The following is a 17,393-nucleotide window of genomic DNA, read 5'->3' as shown; positions in this document are numbered from 1 at the left end:
ATCTCAAGAGGGAATTTATCAGACATTTTATGTCTCCCTGTTAATTTTTATAGAAATTTACCATAAACAATTCACTTTTTTTTCCCTAACTTAATTAAAACCCATTGCAGGCTCATTCCATTAGTATTATCGTATGTCTTCCAAGCTCAACTAGGTTGTGTTGTCTAAAATGCGAATTTTCAAACTAGTTTCCATTAAAACACCAATTGAGGAATGATAATTTGAACTATGAACATTTCCTCAAGAGATGCCAGTTAACTACAAGTCTTATATCAAATCTTCTCTAAAAAGTTTAAATTCATTTCTTACTCTAGTAAACTTATTGAAAATTCCTTCATTATACTAATAACTAGTCGCTAACCCGTGCGATGCACGGAAAAACTATTGATAACTTTCTCAATATGAAAATAAAAAATAAAAAATAAAAAATAAGATCATGGTATAAAAACTTATCTAATGAAAACCCAATGGTATACTATCAAGCCTATCATGCAATATGCAATGATATCATTGAAGTAAAATATTATTTGATAATATCATATATATATTATCAAGCCCACTTCTCAAAAAAAAAAAAAATCAAGGCCCCACTCCAAGTTAGCCGGTTTTTTCTGCACCTCAGGCCCACAGTTATGACCCGAAATGTTTGCTCTTTCACGAACTATGACCAGAAGGAGAAGATTGACTCTTTAGAAGGTTTTTATTATTATTATTATTTTGAGGAATTATCTAAGATAAAATAAATCATTTTTAGATTATTATTATTATTAATCTGATGCACAGTAAAAGAAAATCTAAAAAGTGATGTAAATTGGAAGTTTTAAAGGGAAAAAAAAAAAAAGCAAATTGGTATTTTTGTAATTTAGTAAATATAGAAGGGTGTTTATATATCACACACCTTCTACGAAACATCCTTTTCACTTTTGCTAAAATCTTCCCCTCCCTACGTTATTATCTCAGAGCTGTGAATCTCTTTCATCTCTTTCTACTTCTTTTTTCTCCTCTTTCTTTTATTCACTGGAACTTCTCTTATGGTTTTCTGTTTTTTTTTTTTTTTTCTTCACTGTAAATTTTGTTTTCCTTTCTTCATTATCGTCATTCCCTTCTCTTCTTTGACATTCTCCATCAATTTTTTTTTTCTCTAACAGTGCTCTCCGCATCTCCCTGTCATCTCTTTCATCTTCTCTTTATTTTTATTTTCTTTTGCCGACAATAAGATCCACTGCCTTTCTTCTCTTCTTCTTCTATCAAATGCTTTGAAAGTTGAAAAATGGGAATCGGGTTTGGTGGAGTTGGGACCGGAAAAGTTGAAAATAGAAAACTTCGGGATTTTGTTTTTTGTTTTGAAGGAAGGAGAAGGAAAATGGTGGAGGAAAGAAAAAGGGTCTGCATTTTGTTTGTCAAAGGTGGAGATCGGGGATTTGGAGAGTCGGTTTGGGTTTTGGCATAGGATTGTGAACGCAAAAGGGAGAGTCGGGTTTTAAAAAAGTTTTATTACGTTTTTTTTGTTTTTTTTTTAATATTTTGCTGATGTGGAAAACTGTAGGAGCTTAAAAAGTTTCGGTTTTATATGTATATATAGATTATGATTTTGAAACCATTCAATATGAAAATATAATGATTTTGTCTTCAAAAAATAATAATAATAATAATGATTTTGAAAAATTATTTCTCGAAAAATCAAGGCCAAATTGAATTAAATGATTTGGTGTGAGATCAATTTCCCATATGTCAAAATATTCTTGGGACAAAATATTATTGGGAAGATCCATCTCGATGATGAACGACAATTCTTCTTGTAAATCAAAGAAATTAACAAATAATCCAAATCTTATGATGGTGTCCAAATTGTAATTTTAGGGTTACATGTTGTGGAAGGTATTACTATTTACTATGTATAAATAAATTTTCAAAATTTTGGGTAATGAAGTTCAATATAATTAGGCCCAGTTTGGCCTTCCTTGCTAAAAGAGGTTATTTCCCGATAACTCCCTAGTATGGTTTTCTAGTACTTCATGTTGGAGACTATATGCATTTCACCCTTCATCGTATTCTAACTTTTCTTAAATTTTTTTTTTTTTTTTTAAATCAATCGAATAACAAGAGATTTAGTGACTTTCTTTGATTATTATTATTATTAAACATCAGTGTTAACCCTCCAATACAAAGAATAGTAAATAATAATAAAAAGTCAAAGGCCTTACTGTCATTTGCTTATCTATTATGGAAAATGTTAACAAATGCCTAAAGACATTAGTTTATAAATTTATTTTAAAATCATTTTATAGAAAAATGATAAAACAATTAATTTTGTTAACAATTTTTTATATTTCTCATAAAAATAATGTCAAAATTTTTTTATCATAGTTTAATAACAATTGCCCTAAAGACACTCATTAACATCACCTATCTCTTATTTCATCTCACTTTTCAGTATTAGCAGTGATAATATTACTATAGAATTACTATAGAATAATATAATTCAAACTTGGGATAAAATCTCTTTTTAAGTATGAAAAAAGACCTTGTGTAAGAGACTAAAAGTGCATTTTGTGTGTTTTGTAAATCCAGATGCCTAAGATTTGCCAAGTGACACTGCTTTTTCCTCACTGAATTTAATCATAGACAACTAGGCATTCTAGGTTTTCCCCACGCATAAACCTAACACTTCAAATTATGAACTTTTCAGTAAGATCGTTTTGTGAGAATCTTGAAAGGATGGCTTTGTTACAGAACATGTTAGCACAAACCCGTCACCCGTCATTGGGCAAACAAGCTGGAGTTGTAAAAGTTACAATTCTCTCAGAATCATCAAGTTCATATACAACAACACATATATACAAAATTGTCATGTGTCTGTTGCAGCAAACTTTCATCCACGCGTCAAGTCAATACCGGTGTGGGGGTTGTTTCTCAATTCAGCTTGCCGTGAACCATGCCAAACGCTTATCCCTGAGGGATTGTAATTTTGAGAAGACGGTGCACTAGTTGGTGTAGCTAACTTATCACTACGCTGAGCCTCAGAACCCTCGTTACCTATGGCACCAGCCAAGGCCAATTGTTTGGGCTTGGTTTTAGAACCGCCATATACAAAACTGCACACTACCACCTGCAGTGAGCAACATATTGATAACGTATTAGGCTCACAAAACACAACAATGTATTCCCAACCACCACCCAAACCACTGGCACTAGTAAATATTCAACCGCCCCACATGTAAACACAATCAGCTATAAACATAACAAAAACTTATCAAAGTAAAACCATACCATATTACAAAACACACATGTTAAATGAAACCCCTCCCCCTCCCCCTCCCCCTCCCCCAAAAAAATAAAAAACCTTTTCATCTCCAGAGAACACATTCCATGCCACATCCACATAAACATCTATTCCCACACAAGCAGCATGCAAGCATGATGACATTCCAATCAGGCCTAGTATTCTAGGAAGGTATGACAAAATTCAGGTCAATCCAGGAAATACCTGAACTGGGCTAGATGCAATAAGCATTGCAATACCACCACCAATAACATGACCATCAGCACTTGAAAGGGAAGCACTTATGCCACCGGTACGATTACGTGGGCCACCATCTTCAGCAACCAAGTAGGAACCAGACAAGCATAATATCTGGAAACGGCCCTATAAAAACAAACAAACAAAAAAAAATTATAAATTGTTTGAAAAGAAAAAGATATATACCAGAATATATGATACACAAGAAATGGCCAAAAGCTTATCTAACTGCAAAAACTAACTGTGCAGAGTAGATGGGGGGAAGATTTAAAAAAATAGTAAAACAATGCATAAAATCATACACCATTTTATTTTATTGTATTTTTTGATAAGTAATAAAAATTTATTGATATCAAAAAATAGACACCCAAGTATAGAGGGAGTATACAAGGGGGCTGTTATTGCATAGTCCGGGACTATGCTCCCTCTCTCTCTCACAGAGGGGTGGGTCCCACCCCTCTGTGAGAGGCAGGGAGCATAGTCCCGGACTTTGCAATAATTTTCCATACACAAGGGTGTATGGATCAAATACAAAAATTACATAAATCAAGTAAATCCAAAATTGAAGAAAAGGGTTGGTTTCTCCACACTGACGATCAGGCATAGAACGCTCATTATCTTCAAAGCACCTACTATTTCTTTCCTTCCAAACTCACCACATCATACACCATTTTATTTCTGTTCAGTAGCACCATTGTTCTCTAAAGCCAATGCTGCACAGCATAAATCCACAAAGATGCTCAATGCATCGCATTGCCTCAACCATACTCTAAAAATGGCCTCATTAAGCTGAAATTTGATAGCTCAAGACAAGTTTAGGCTAGTATAGGCCCCACAAAGTCCTATGCTGAGCTCAAGTTGAATGTTAATCAAACCTTAACATGCACAATTATGTACATTTGGTTCAACTGTGTTTTGAAGTTGAAAAACCCTGAGTGTCACTTTCAACAGAACCAGCCACCATCAATCCCCACAATAATCCCTTCTTTTTCTTTTTGTATAGTTACAAGAAGGAGGGGGTATTTGAAACCAGGATGTCATGGAAACATCAGGAGGTGCTAACTAATTGAGTTACAAGGCTTTTGACCACAACAATCACTAACTTAACTCAAGTCCATTACAATTCTTGATTCACTAAAACACCACCACTGTGAAATTTTTTTCTTCTTTTGTCAAGTGCTCACCAATCATGCCTTTGTAAACATGTCACTATCACCTCTGTTTCTGAGGTTCACTACTCTCATCAAAAGCAGCACTACTCTCATCAAAAGCAACTAACTCCATCTATTACTGACTAATCCCACTAATTATCACAAACTAGGATAACTCAGGTTGCATTTGGATAGCTTATTTTTTGCCAACTTATTTTACTATTCAACTTATTTTTGCTACTATTCATGAGCCTCGTTACACTTTTTGATACTACTCATGAATTTCACTATACTATTTCAGCTAACTTTTACCTTTATCTACAGTACTTTCAACAAAAAGTTTTCAGCTTTAGCAAAATAAGCGGATCCCAAACAGACCCTCAATACTGCTAGAATGAAATTGTTTAATTTGAACCCATTAGTATCGCATACCAACCACGGTTATACACTAGCCTCCCTTGAGGGTCGAAGAAATGTAAGAAACCCCCTCATATTTCCAAAAGTTGACACTTACACCCCTTTAGTTATTATTTAAATTTTTTTTTAATCTTATAATCAATTTGGTTATTAAACATTATTTTGAGGTTATGCTGGATGGGAATTTAATTTTAAAAATATGTATTTTGACTTAATTTGCAATAGACATAAATGGTCATAACGGGTTAATTATTATTTGAATCAAAACCTCAAGGGGTGGAGTGTCGTGTATAAAAATAAGAGTCCCCAATCCTTAAGCAAAGTTATTATAATTTACCTTAATAATAATAGTAATAATTATAAAAGAGCATCACAAACAAACGTTTAAAGGATCTCCTCTAGTAAAAGCTTGAAAACTATTTCTTTCAATCAAGAAGTTCATCCATTTAAAGAGAAAACACCTTTCCCCAAAACCTAAAAAAGCCAAGGGGTTGTTTGGCTCACCCCCCCTTAAAATGTGTTTTCAAAAAGGATAAATATGGTTTTGAAATTGATTTTTAAGACATGTTTTTGTATAGGTTTTAAATGTAAAAGATGAAAAGAAAAAAAAAATTATTTGGCAAATGTATCTCTATTTCAAGTTTTTTTTTTTTTTAAATATATTTATTTACCTCAATAACCCAAAAAACCAGCTCAGAAAAAAAAAAAAAACACACACACACACACACAAATCACCCAACCAACTCTGGAACAATATCACAAATCACCCAACAAAAAATCTCCCAAAACATCACCCCAGGAAATCACAACAGACTAATTCTGGAAAAATCCATCGCTTTGGATCATGATCGTCATTGCTCTCCACAGAACACCCCTCTTGTACTATCTTCACAATCTTCTTCATCCGATGGCTCGCATTTCTTGTCATGATATTTAGGCCGGTTTCACCTCCCTTGCCTCTTGTTGTGGGACCACTTGCGCCTCAAATCGCAGTCTCTGCTCATTGTGGGAGAGCTCTCACCAAATTAGTGGTGGTGGGAGTAGTGGTGGTGATTGGAGGAGTTGCGGTGCTTGTCATTTGTAGGCAGGGGGTTTGCTCTTTTGGGGTGGAAGAGAGAGACTTGTGCTGTGTTGGTTGGAGTAAAGCTAGGATGGCAATGGGGGAAGAAAAAGGGAGAGGAAAATGTGGTTTTCAATTATTTGGTTCGAGTGACACAGGAAAGGAAAAAAAAAGGGTTGGATGTTTTCCACCCGAGCCCACCATTTTTTTTTAATTCCAAATCGGTAAGAAAATATGAGAGAAAATGGAAATAAGAAGAATAGTACAAAATTACCCCACTTTTTCATCCTTTCACTTTTAATAATAAGCACATAGTTGTAATTTAATCTTTATCCTTCAACTTTTCTATCCTCTCTACCAAACACACATAATGGAAAATACAAACATTTTCTACCCTCTCACTTTCTCATTCTCCTAACATTTTCCATCTCCCCCTTTTTCCATCCTCCTAACCAAGCATAGCCGTGGAGAGAAGAAAGAGTTGGAGAGGGAGAGCTAAAGAAAACAGAAAATGAAATATGAAACACCAAAAAGATGTTTTCGCTTTTGGTGTTTGCACATTAAATTTAGATAAGGTTTTTAAGATGTGGTTTTTTTACAAGATTTTAATGATAATTATTATTATTATTTTTTAAAGCCCAACCAAACAAGCCCTAGGACACCCATTTTAAATGATAAAAACTGTTTTTAAAATGACCCCTCCACTTTTTCATTCTTCCACTTTTAATGATATGAGCATAATAATAATTTACTCTCTATCCTTCTACTTTTACATCCTCTCTACTAGAGACACATGGAAGAAAGACATTTTCTACCCTCCAACCATTTTTCTCCCTCCCAACCAAATAGAAACTAAGTAATCCTTTGTCCTCCCCCACCACCTCTCCAAAAAAAAATCCTATTCCCTCATCTGCCAACTATTGCATCCCCTCACCCTTGGAGCTTAGAAGCACACTTAAAATCCCAACCCTCAAGTAACATGCTTACAGCCTCTAACCCAAAACTCATACCATATACAAAATTTTTCTCTAATTCTTAAACATAATCCTCAAAACTTAGCCTAATTTGGTTAGCTCTGACTGCACTAATGAAGCACTGAAGCCATTGTAATAGGTATAAAATGAATACACAGCCGCTCTCATATCTCATTTGTCAGTATTAATTAAAAAGAACTGTTCTGTTCAACAGTATTTATATACTAAATATATCAACTTTGAAAAGAACTATAGTATATATAATAAAGACAAATTAAGAGCAGAGAGAACAGTGCACACTTTGAAATAGTATACAAATTAAAAATAAAAATAAAAATAAAAATAAATAAAAAAACCATAATTTAATGGGTTTGTATATGTCTTTGCACAAAGAAAAGAGAAATTTTGACCTTCATACCACTCTCAGAATAAAAATTCAAATAATGACTGACTGAGAAGACATCACAATGGAATACTGTGTGTGTGTGTGACAGAGAGAGAGAGAGAGAAATAATTGAATGCTTCAACCTCATATGTGACACTGACACCCGTAGATGCAGGTTGCCGTAGTGTTACTGAAGAAACTGTACCAGTGCCTGACAAGATGCACAGAGCCCTTGGTCTCTGTTGTGAAAATGACAGTATTTTTGCAACAATGTCCTGCAAAGAAAAATACTCATAAAGAAAAAACGTCCTGCAAAGAAAAACATGAAACAATCACCCTAATAATTAAAAATTAAATTTAGCATGCCCTTGAGCAATAACTGTGAAGTGTTCAGTTGCCACCAAACCCGAGATCCAACATAGAGGCCTTTACTAAAAGCCACTTATAGCAACATTTAACAAGACTTGGGCTGACATTGATACGTGCAAAATTGTACATGTTTGCAGCAGAACAATACGTATATGCACGGATTTGCATGTAATTGTGACTTTCTTCCTAATCTATATTCTTCTGATGGATCTCATCTATAAAACTATGTGGTCCAATTTCCAGCATGTGTAACTACACCATATATATTGGATCTATTACAAACAATATTCATGTAGCTTATATGTCACAACACATAAAGGATCATACTTTATTCATCATCTTATCACTTTTTTCCTAACTATCACCTGTGTACAACAGTACAAGAAAACCTTTGGAATCTATTACCATCAATATAAGAGCTATGTGAATCACAAACCTCTACCAAGTTATAGAAGGAAACCATTTAACAGATCATAAAGCATTATCTGTTTGCATCCCTGGAATCATTCAGTTTCAAGTTTTTTCCCTACATGAGGAAGCAATTTCCACTAGTGTTCATATGTAATCTATCTCAACAGCTAAGAGAAAGAAAACAGACAGTTATGGATGTATATAACGTTAGCTTCTTGGGCTCTCTCAGAGGAATTTGGCGAACTCCATATGTGCATCATATTTTAGATGTCTAAGTAATTTGAAAGTATGTAACATACCTCCCCTACTCCAATGGTGATAACATGTGGTGAAAAAGCCATTCCAGCTGAATTGTTCATCCATTCACCTATGAAAACAAACATAAAGTACTGAAAAAGAATCCACAGACCTCTATGTACACACACCAAAATTAAAATTTCAATCAGCTATTACTAACATAATCTTCAGTTACATAAGGACTGTAAAGTATTGAAGCTAGAAAATGGCCAGGGCCTCTCCTTATTGCAATGATTTACCTCAATTTTACATCTCCTGATTATGTCTATGAGATGTTCATTCTAATAAGGTTTCAACTGTTAATGAGGAAATCAAGGACACAGCCAATGAAAGAAGATATCCATTGAAAATTTCAGTAATCATTAAAACTGGCATGTGCTAATGAACAAGGTTGAAGATACCCATAGATCAAAATGATAAGAAAAGCTACCAATGAATGGAAGTTATGAAAAATGATGACAAGAACCACAATTATTGCATGTTAGCCCAATAAAATAACTAAACGATGTTCACTGAAATAGCACAATATGCATCACCCCATAAAACCCAAAAAGTCCTCTTCTTTTTTCAAGGGAAGAAAGAAGAATTAGATAGGCACTAATTATTCCAGCAAAACTGTATCATTGGACAATTCTATGGCAATAAAAAAATAAGCATAATAATTAATCATTATCGAAATACAATATATGAGAATCAAATTACTTTCTACCACACTGGAATATGAGCTAAGACTATGGTCAAGATAGTGACAACATATCAAACTTAACATAAACCAAAAACAAAACAAAAGCAAAATTTACCAAGATCAGCCAATTTCTGCTTCCTGCCAGTCCCAGGTGGCCGCCCTCTGGCCCGCTTTTGGGATGATGAGTTTGATCCGGGTGTAGCATTAGGAGCAGCAGTCATAGGAGACAATTGAAGAGAAACTGGGCCATCAGGACCATATTTCCTGGGCCTTCCTCTCTTCTTCTTTATAGGCTCACCAGATGGAACACCAGGAGACACTCCCATGTTAATACCATGAGTGAAATTGGGATGTGGTGGCTCTACTGAAAATGTTGGTCCAACCGAGCTGACCCTGACATTGGACTGAGCTGGAATACCCTGACTGTGCAAGGGTCTGAACCCAGGTGGTACATGTATCATCCCAGACTGTGCTCCAGACCCACTAACTCCACCTCTATGCATGTAATATGAAGCTGACCCACTAGACAATGCCATGGCTTCCCTCCCATCCATGCATTTACTGATTGATTTGTTACTCAAAAACTTAAATATTTTGGAGCCTAAAGATTTTAACTTTATACCCTTTAAACCTGGATCCCTTAACTAGACTAGAAATTCTAAAATCATCACCAAAAGTTCAACCAGAAACGGAGCTTTCAAAAAACAAAAAAAAAAAGGGGTTTTGCAAGGGTTTTTCTAGGAATGGTGAAAAGCTAATCAAACACAACATAAATTTTGAATCTTTACCCCCAAAAAAAGAATGAAAAATAAATGACACAGATCCACTTCTACCCTAAAAATCTTCAAATTAGAAACACAGGGAGATTCTAAATTAAGGGTTTTACAAGGGTTTTTCTTGAAATGGTGAAAATCTAAGAACCCAACAAAAATTTTTTATCTTTACCCACAAAGAAAAAAAAAAAAAAAAAAAAAACAGAAGGAAAGTGATGTTAAAAGCTGAAACAGTTCTAAACCCTGAATAAATAAAAAAAACAGAGCTTTATAGCAGAAGAAATGTAGAAAAATCAGAAGCTCGCAGACTTACAGACACTGAAGGTCAACAACCTTGCAGTTCCTGGATCATGCCTCAACCACCCAAGAGAAACAAAACCCTAGATTTGAAATGAAATCTAGGGTTTTGACAGGAAAATGCAGAAGGTGGAAAAAAAGAAAAAGAGAAAAAGACAAGAAGGGGGGAGTTGGAGGAAGGAAAAGAAAATGAATTGAAAAATATGAGCTTTTGAATTAAAAGTGGGTTTGTTTGTGTGTGAACTGTGCTACTATGAAGTAGTAGTACTGTAGTAGTAGTACTAGTAAAGACTAATGACTAAAGACTAAATAAGAGTAAAGACCTTTACTTGTCAAAGCAAAAAAATAAAGAAAGAGAGTAAAAACCTTTTTCTTTCTTTATTGTAATGTAGTCAGGGTGGTAGGGGGGTGTATCTCTGACTATAGGAAGCGAAGGACTAATGGTATTGGAAAGACAGTGTGGTGGCCCACCAAAAGTACCAAACTTAGATGTCTATGTCAGGTTGCTATTACTTAGGACATTGAGCCTCTTCTTTTTCTCTTTTTTTTTTTTTTTTTTTTTTTCAAACAAAGACTGTATGGTACTTTAGCTGGTTTTTGTTAACTCTTACTGTTCTGATGTAAGCATGCATAGGATTTGAGAAGAGGAGGGAAAGTGTGTCACTGGTGTGTGGTCTTGAGAGACGGTCAAACAGTGTTCAAAGTTCAAATTGGGGAAAAAATTAAAAAAAAATTCAATATTTATTTTTTTAATGATTATAATGTAAAAAAACTGATTTTTTTAGTAGGGAAATATGAAAAAAAAAATTTCCTTTTTGAGAATCAAAGATAAAAATAAATAAATAAATAAAGGTTGAAAAGAACAAACAGCCGGAATTGTCTCCTAAAATTCACTGGTCAATACTCCATAGTGGAAAACACACATATCATAGTGTGTGTTCCTACTAATGATTCTACATGTGAAAAAAAAAAAATATTCTACATGTGAAAATAGACTTGGTCTAATTCAGCGACAAAAAATATATATATAGACTTGGTCTAAAAGTTCTCTAAATTATGGTACATAAATTATTAAATTTGCAAAAAAAAATTATTAAGGATCTGTTTGGATACTATTTATGTTATTGAAATTGAAAACTTATTATTGAAAGTTGTTGAAACTGAAAACTTATTACTGAAAGTACTATAGATAAATGTAAAAGTTAGCTGAAATAGGACAGTGGAGCCTATAAATAGTACCAAAAAGTACAGTGGAACTCATAAATAGTGCCAAGAATAAGTTAAATAGTGAAATAATTTTCATTTTTCATTGGTATCCTAAAGGATGCTAAATTTGGTCACTCCTCTTTTCTTTTTTCTTTTTTTTTTTACATCATCCTCTAAATTTATCATTCTTTTGTGCTATTTTTCTTCTAGCACATATCATTTCTCTTTCTTCTAAATGAGATAAGTGGTAGCTACTAACTTTCCTCATATCTTGTTGGATCTTTTTTTTTTTTTGGTGAGAAAAATGGCAATTTTATACTTGATTGGTTGATTTCCTGAAATATTGTTTAAACTTTAAATCAGGAATGGATGGTACATTATGGGAAAAATGATTTTTTTTGTAAGTATTATTAGCCAAATATGGTAGCATCAAGTGAGATTGAGATCATAATAAATTTCACAACTGCTGGATTGTCAAATTTTTTATTCTTATTCACCAATTTATTGTCCACGATTTATTGAGAATATATTAAGCCTGACCAAGTCTTGTGTCAGAATAAGCTGGCCTAGGTGCTCCAATTCATAGTACTAGCCCAGCCAACATTGCCATTAGCTGAATGTGGACATTCATGGTCTGATTTTGGTTCGATGTAAAAGACTAATTAATTAAGGAAGAGTCTAAATTCAATAAAGATATGGTGCAAAACCTATAATTTACATCCTCCAATTGCAACAATTTTTCACAAATTAAAGAATATGACTCGCCACACACAATCATTCCTTGCTCCGGCTAATCCGTCCTTCTTTCCTTGGGTTTGAAGAACCACCAAACCTCAACCCACCAGAGACGCTGCTGGAGTACACAACAGATTTTGGACCTCCACAGCTCTGGTTTTGCAGCCACTAACCTTTTATAATTCTACTAAATTAATGACTTTAATGGTGGTGGCCGTAGTAAGGAAATTGCCACTGACGGACGTGAGTTAGATGCTATGCCTAGTTTGTTAATTTTAACTTATGCCAATGTTCTAATCTTTGTGTGGTTATTTGATTGGTTTCATGATGATTTACTCACAAAAAGAAGAAGAAGAAGATTGGTTTCATGATTTGGGAAGGAGGGCATGGAAAAAGAGATGAAAGTCATTTTCTTTTTTTAACTGCTGTAACTCTGGCAGCTTCTCCAACAGATTTTGCGGCATCTCTCCTGCTGGTTGAGTTTCGATGGTTTTTCAGATCTAGCAGGGAAGGAGGATGGGAGTTTATCACTAATTTTTTGTTAGATAGTTAATTAGTTTTAGGGTCCAGTTAACCGGTGCCCTTAGAGCATTTGTTAATAAATTACTTTAAAAAAAATTTAATATATTTTTTTATGGTAAATATAAAAAGCACAGGTATTTTTTTTCTTTTCTCATAAAAAGATTTTAAAATTATTTCACCACCGATTAAACACATAAAAATATTTTCCAAATGTGTAACCAAATACCATAAAATAAATTGTTTTCCATCAAAATATCGAGTTTCACAACACTTTTTAGTTTTTACATCAAAACAAACAAGCCCTAAATGTCACATCCATCCCCAAGAGATATGATTTCATGCACCTAGTGTACTATTTTTTCTTCTCACATAAAGTTAGACCCCAAAATAGGATTTATAGGTAGAATGCGCTCTACGAGAGAGGAATGTGTAATACATCAAGTACAATAAATAATTTCAATAATCCCAATTTATATATAAATATATATGTGAGTGTGCGCGTGCGCGTGCGCGGTGTGGGGGGGGGGGGGAGGAGGAGGTGGGGGTGCCTTTCAAAGGTTTCCTCAAACACATATTGACATTTTATGATTTTAGACAACTTATTTATATGTTAAGGAAGCGTGACAAAATGATTTAATCATTTGTGAATCAACATTTTTCTCTTTTAAACTTTGAAGCAATTAAAATAATTGTATCTTCTTTATTAACTAGTCTAAGATTGTTAATATAAACAAAGAGATATATTGTGTACTAACTTTCAAGAATTAATTCTATCCAATTCAATTAGAGTGGTACAATCCTTAAGAGTTTTGTTTCCTATCCGGAGAGTTTTAGTTTCTTGGTGGTTTATGAGAGACAAAGTTTGGCTATAAACTTGTTTATAACTTTAGGTTAAAAAAAAAACAATAAGAGGGGACATATGTCCATGTCATGTGCAATGTACATGCCGTACTAAACCACACTTAAATGATTGTATATAATCATTTTAAGTGAATCATGTATATTGTACATAATAGGGGCATATGTCATCTTTCTATTGTTGAGTTACAACCAAATTTGTAACTAAAATTTATCTAGTTATGAGAGCTATAATGAGTTTTAAGGTATGTATCGTTGTATAAATTGGCCACAACCTTTTCCAGCTTCCATTTTGCTTCAAGTTGTGGCTAACCTTTATAATGAAATAGTGACAAGGGTGACTTCGATTGAGGATTTGGTTTTGATGTGTATAGTTCCACGTTCTACATGCTAATCAAAAGGCAAAAAAATCCTTTAGGATGTGTTTGTTTGGAGGTGAAATAAGGTGGATGGAAAACTTTGGAGAGAAAATGGGAAGTAAAACTTTTTTAAGTGTGTTTCGTTCGGAGGGGGAATAAGGAAAATAAATTGTGAGGCCCAAGTGTTTTCTCCCCGGGCCTACCAAAAAGTTTTCTCCCTAAAATGGAAAGAAAACTTAAGGGAGAAATTGAGATTGCTTAATGGACAAAAATGCCCATGTCTAGTTCATTTCTTCTTCTTTTTTTCCTTTTTTTTTTTTTTGGTGCTGGGCACATTGCCTCTTTCCCACTTTTTTTTTCTTGGACGTTGCTTTTTTGTTTTTTCTTTTTTTTCCTTTTTTGATTTCCTGGGCTGTGGGTGGGCATGTTGCCTTTTTTTTTTTTGGGTTGTGGGCGTGATAGTTGTTTTGTTTTTTTCTTTTCTTTTCTTTGAGATTAACTAGACATGATTGTTTTTTGGGACATGATTTTTATTTTTTAATAAATTGGGTGATTTTTTTTTTTTTTGGTTGTTTGTCACTTTTTTGTATTAATTGGCCATCATTTTTTAACAAGGATGTATGAATAAATTTATACAAACTCATTTTTTCCATCCCTCCACTTTTACACTCCCAACCAAACAAAAAGAAGAAAAATTAAAAAATTTTCTATCCTTCCACTTTTTCATCCCTTCAACCAAATGGACCCTTAAAAACGAGTATTATTGACTAAGAGATTTGAACTCAAAACCTCATAAATCATGAAGTCTAGAAACCACTAGACTAATCCTCTAGGAGGGTTATACATCCTTTAATAAAACCCACAAACTTTTCCTTCCTAGAAGTCAAGGCAATGTAGTCCTTTTCTTCTTTAGTTAGGATGCTATAGACAAAAGTTGGGACATTAAATTGGTGCACACCTCCCTGATACGTACTGAAATCAAGCTCCCACATTTGACCTAACTTGAACATTGTGAAAATTTTGATGCGATGTTTTCGATCATAAGTTTGTCTTGTTATCTAATCCTAGTTACAAAACATTGGACTACATAGTCTTTGTTGCTTGTGGTCGTGGGAATACAAAGAAATTGACATATCCTATTGGAGGCCACAATACACAATAAACCAATATAGGCCACTGGAAAATTAATCAATCTATAATGTCAATTATTGCAAGGGGCAATTATGTGTGGTGGTATGTTCTAGTTTGTTGCAATGTTATACGACTTAATCAAAAGGCAAGAATGGATTGTCTTGGTGATGCCACAAGGACTAGTAGAGTAGTTCCTTCCTTGGGTTGGCTATTTAGATGTGGTGGAAATATTGGTGGTTCTGTGACATGGGCAGCAACTATGGATAATAGTTGTATATACCCACAAAAATTTGACAACAGTTGAGTTAACAAGCCTGTATTGATTCTTATTTAGATTCACTATTGATATCATTTTTTTTTTACTTACCATTAACAATCTGATACATTAGCACGTGTCTCATTTTTTGTGTCTATAGACTTTCTCTAGTTGCATTATTTTTGGGTAATAATTCTTCATTTTTCTATGGATGTTTTCGATTACTTTGGATGCAAGCCTAATATAGTATATATTTGACAGAAGATTACTTGAATATATCCTACAAGAAATTCCTAGAAGACAAGGTAAGGACTTGGGCACGTATAGTTTGCAAAATAGAAGCTTTGAGCCACACTTTAGAGCTGAATTTTATAATTATGTCACATCATCCTTTTTGAAAATTTAATTTTGAGTGAGGTTAAAACTATCATGTATTCTGTAAGGACGCGATTCGTGGCGGACCGTAACAGTGTCAGGTTCGCACGTGAAAAGGCCCCTAACAATATCATTTGTAGAGCGTGGGTTTGGAAGGCTAGGCCTTGATCGACAGGCGGTGGGTTTTTCGCGGTGTTCGTACAAGTTTAAGTTTTCCTACACCCCTGGAGTCTTTCTCCTGGAGGTGGGCTGGGAGGCTCTGGTTTTTGGCCATTTTTCCCAACCCCCTCTTTTAGGTTATTTCTTTTTCCTTTTATATTCGCCTACGTTCATTGTCCTTCGTCCACGTATAGGGTCAACCTTTCCAAAATTAATACTTGTCCCATCAGCCCATATTCAAAGTCTTTGGGGGTGGTTGTAAAAGCCAAAGACTGCGGCTCTGTTAGGTTCAGAGCATTGAATGGCGATAAGAGCAGTTTTCCCTGGATATTTTAGATCTTTCGTCCTGGTTTCGGTCCTATACCGTTTTTACCCTTCCTTCAAGGGGGGGACTTTGGGTCTGCCGAGGACTGAGCCGTCCTCGGCGATAGCCACAGGCTATTTGGTCGAGCTTGGGCCATAGCCCTCCTCGGCTTGGGCCTTCGGATTTTCCCCAGGTAGATGGGCCCGGCCCGTAAATCATTTGGGCCCCACAATAGCCCCTCAAAACCCGGCTGTCCAACCTCTTGGTTGGAAATGGGGGTTTTGGCGATGCCAAACCTCTTCCTACGGCCCAATCAACTTGGCCTTTTAATAATGCTGGCGGTTCCTCATCTGTCCAAGAAATGCGCCGGTCTATGAGGCAGCTTTTTGATTTCGCGCTTGATGCGCTCTTACCGTTTGGGTATCCCAAAACGTGCTTTTAATGACCACTATTTACGAGGCTGCTTTAATTCGGCGGTTTGTTTTGATGGGGTGGAGAAACGGAATCGGCATGTTTGTGTTGGCAGATTCCTTTGGATATCCGAACCTATTAAATGTCTCCCGCTCCACCCTCAGTATAAGAAGGAAAAGTGGAGGTTATTGTTTTTGTAAAGAATTCCCTCTCATCTTTCTGAGATTTGAAATATTTGGCCTCCCCTAGGGTTCATTTTACCCACTGGTTCACAAACTAAATCGTGATACACTTTATCATAACAACGAGTGATGCAGGAGCCAAACCCCTCCCATAAACGCCATGTTCCAATAAAGCTCATTATGGCTCGATCGGGACAGGGATGGCGAAGACTCAAAATCAACCTCACCCTTCTTTCAGTCAAAATCCGAAGCAGGGACTCGTCACGTCAAACTTTCGGCGTGACTGAGTCGAGAACACCCATCATCAGTACCAACCGCTCTCCTATGAGCATACCTAGTATGGCTCCAGTGTGTTGGGAGTCAGGATCGAGGCAGGGACTAAGTGTCTCTACTTCTTCCTCTCTTCCTTCACTGGGGCTATTCTCCGTCTCCCTTTCTTAGTCTTCCCAGCACCAGTTCCATCCTGGTGCTTTCACTTCTCCCTCTTTTGCTCCTTTTTCTTTCTTTTCATCTCTTCTCTCTTCTTCTCCTCCTTCTTTACTCATGTCCTCCATCT

The 17,393-nt window shown here is 35.2% G+C and overlaps 1 protein-coding gene across 1 annotated transcript; it reads right to left on the bottom strand.

Moving 5' to 3' along the window:
* Nucleotides 1-2,614: 2,614 nt before the first annotated feature.
* Nucleotides 2,615-10,669, bottom strand: LOC115971861 (AT-hook motif nuclear-localized protein 5-like). The gene is made up of 6 exons (XM_031091942.1): nucleotides 10,356-10,669; nucleotides 9,385-10,208; nucleotides 8,587-8,654; nucleotides 7,651-7,782; nucleotides 3,488-3,646; nucleotides 2,615-3,109 (listed from the first exon to the last, which is right to left on the bottom strand). Exons 2-6 carry the CDS (start codon nucleotides 9,821-9,823, stop codon nucleotides 2,873-2,875), a joined length of 1,035 nt encoding a protein of 344 aa, XP_030947802.1. The 5' UTR covers nucleotides 9,824-10,208; nucleotides 10,356-10,669; the 3' UTR covers nucleotides 2,615-2,872.
* Between the last annotated feature and the right edge of the window lie 6,724 nt (nucleotides 10,670-17,393).

Source organism: Quercus lobata, chromosome 12 (genome assembly GCF_001633185.2).
Source record: "Quercus lobata isolate SW786 chromosome 12, ValleyOak3.0 Primary Assembly, whole genome shotgun sequence".
Classification (NCBI taxonomy): domain Eukaryota; kingdom Viridiplantae; phylum Streptophyta; class Magnoliopsida; order Fagales; family Fagaceae; genus Quercus; species Quercus lobata.
This window is presented reverse-complemented; position numbering and strand designations above follow the sequence as displayed.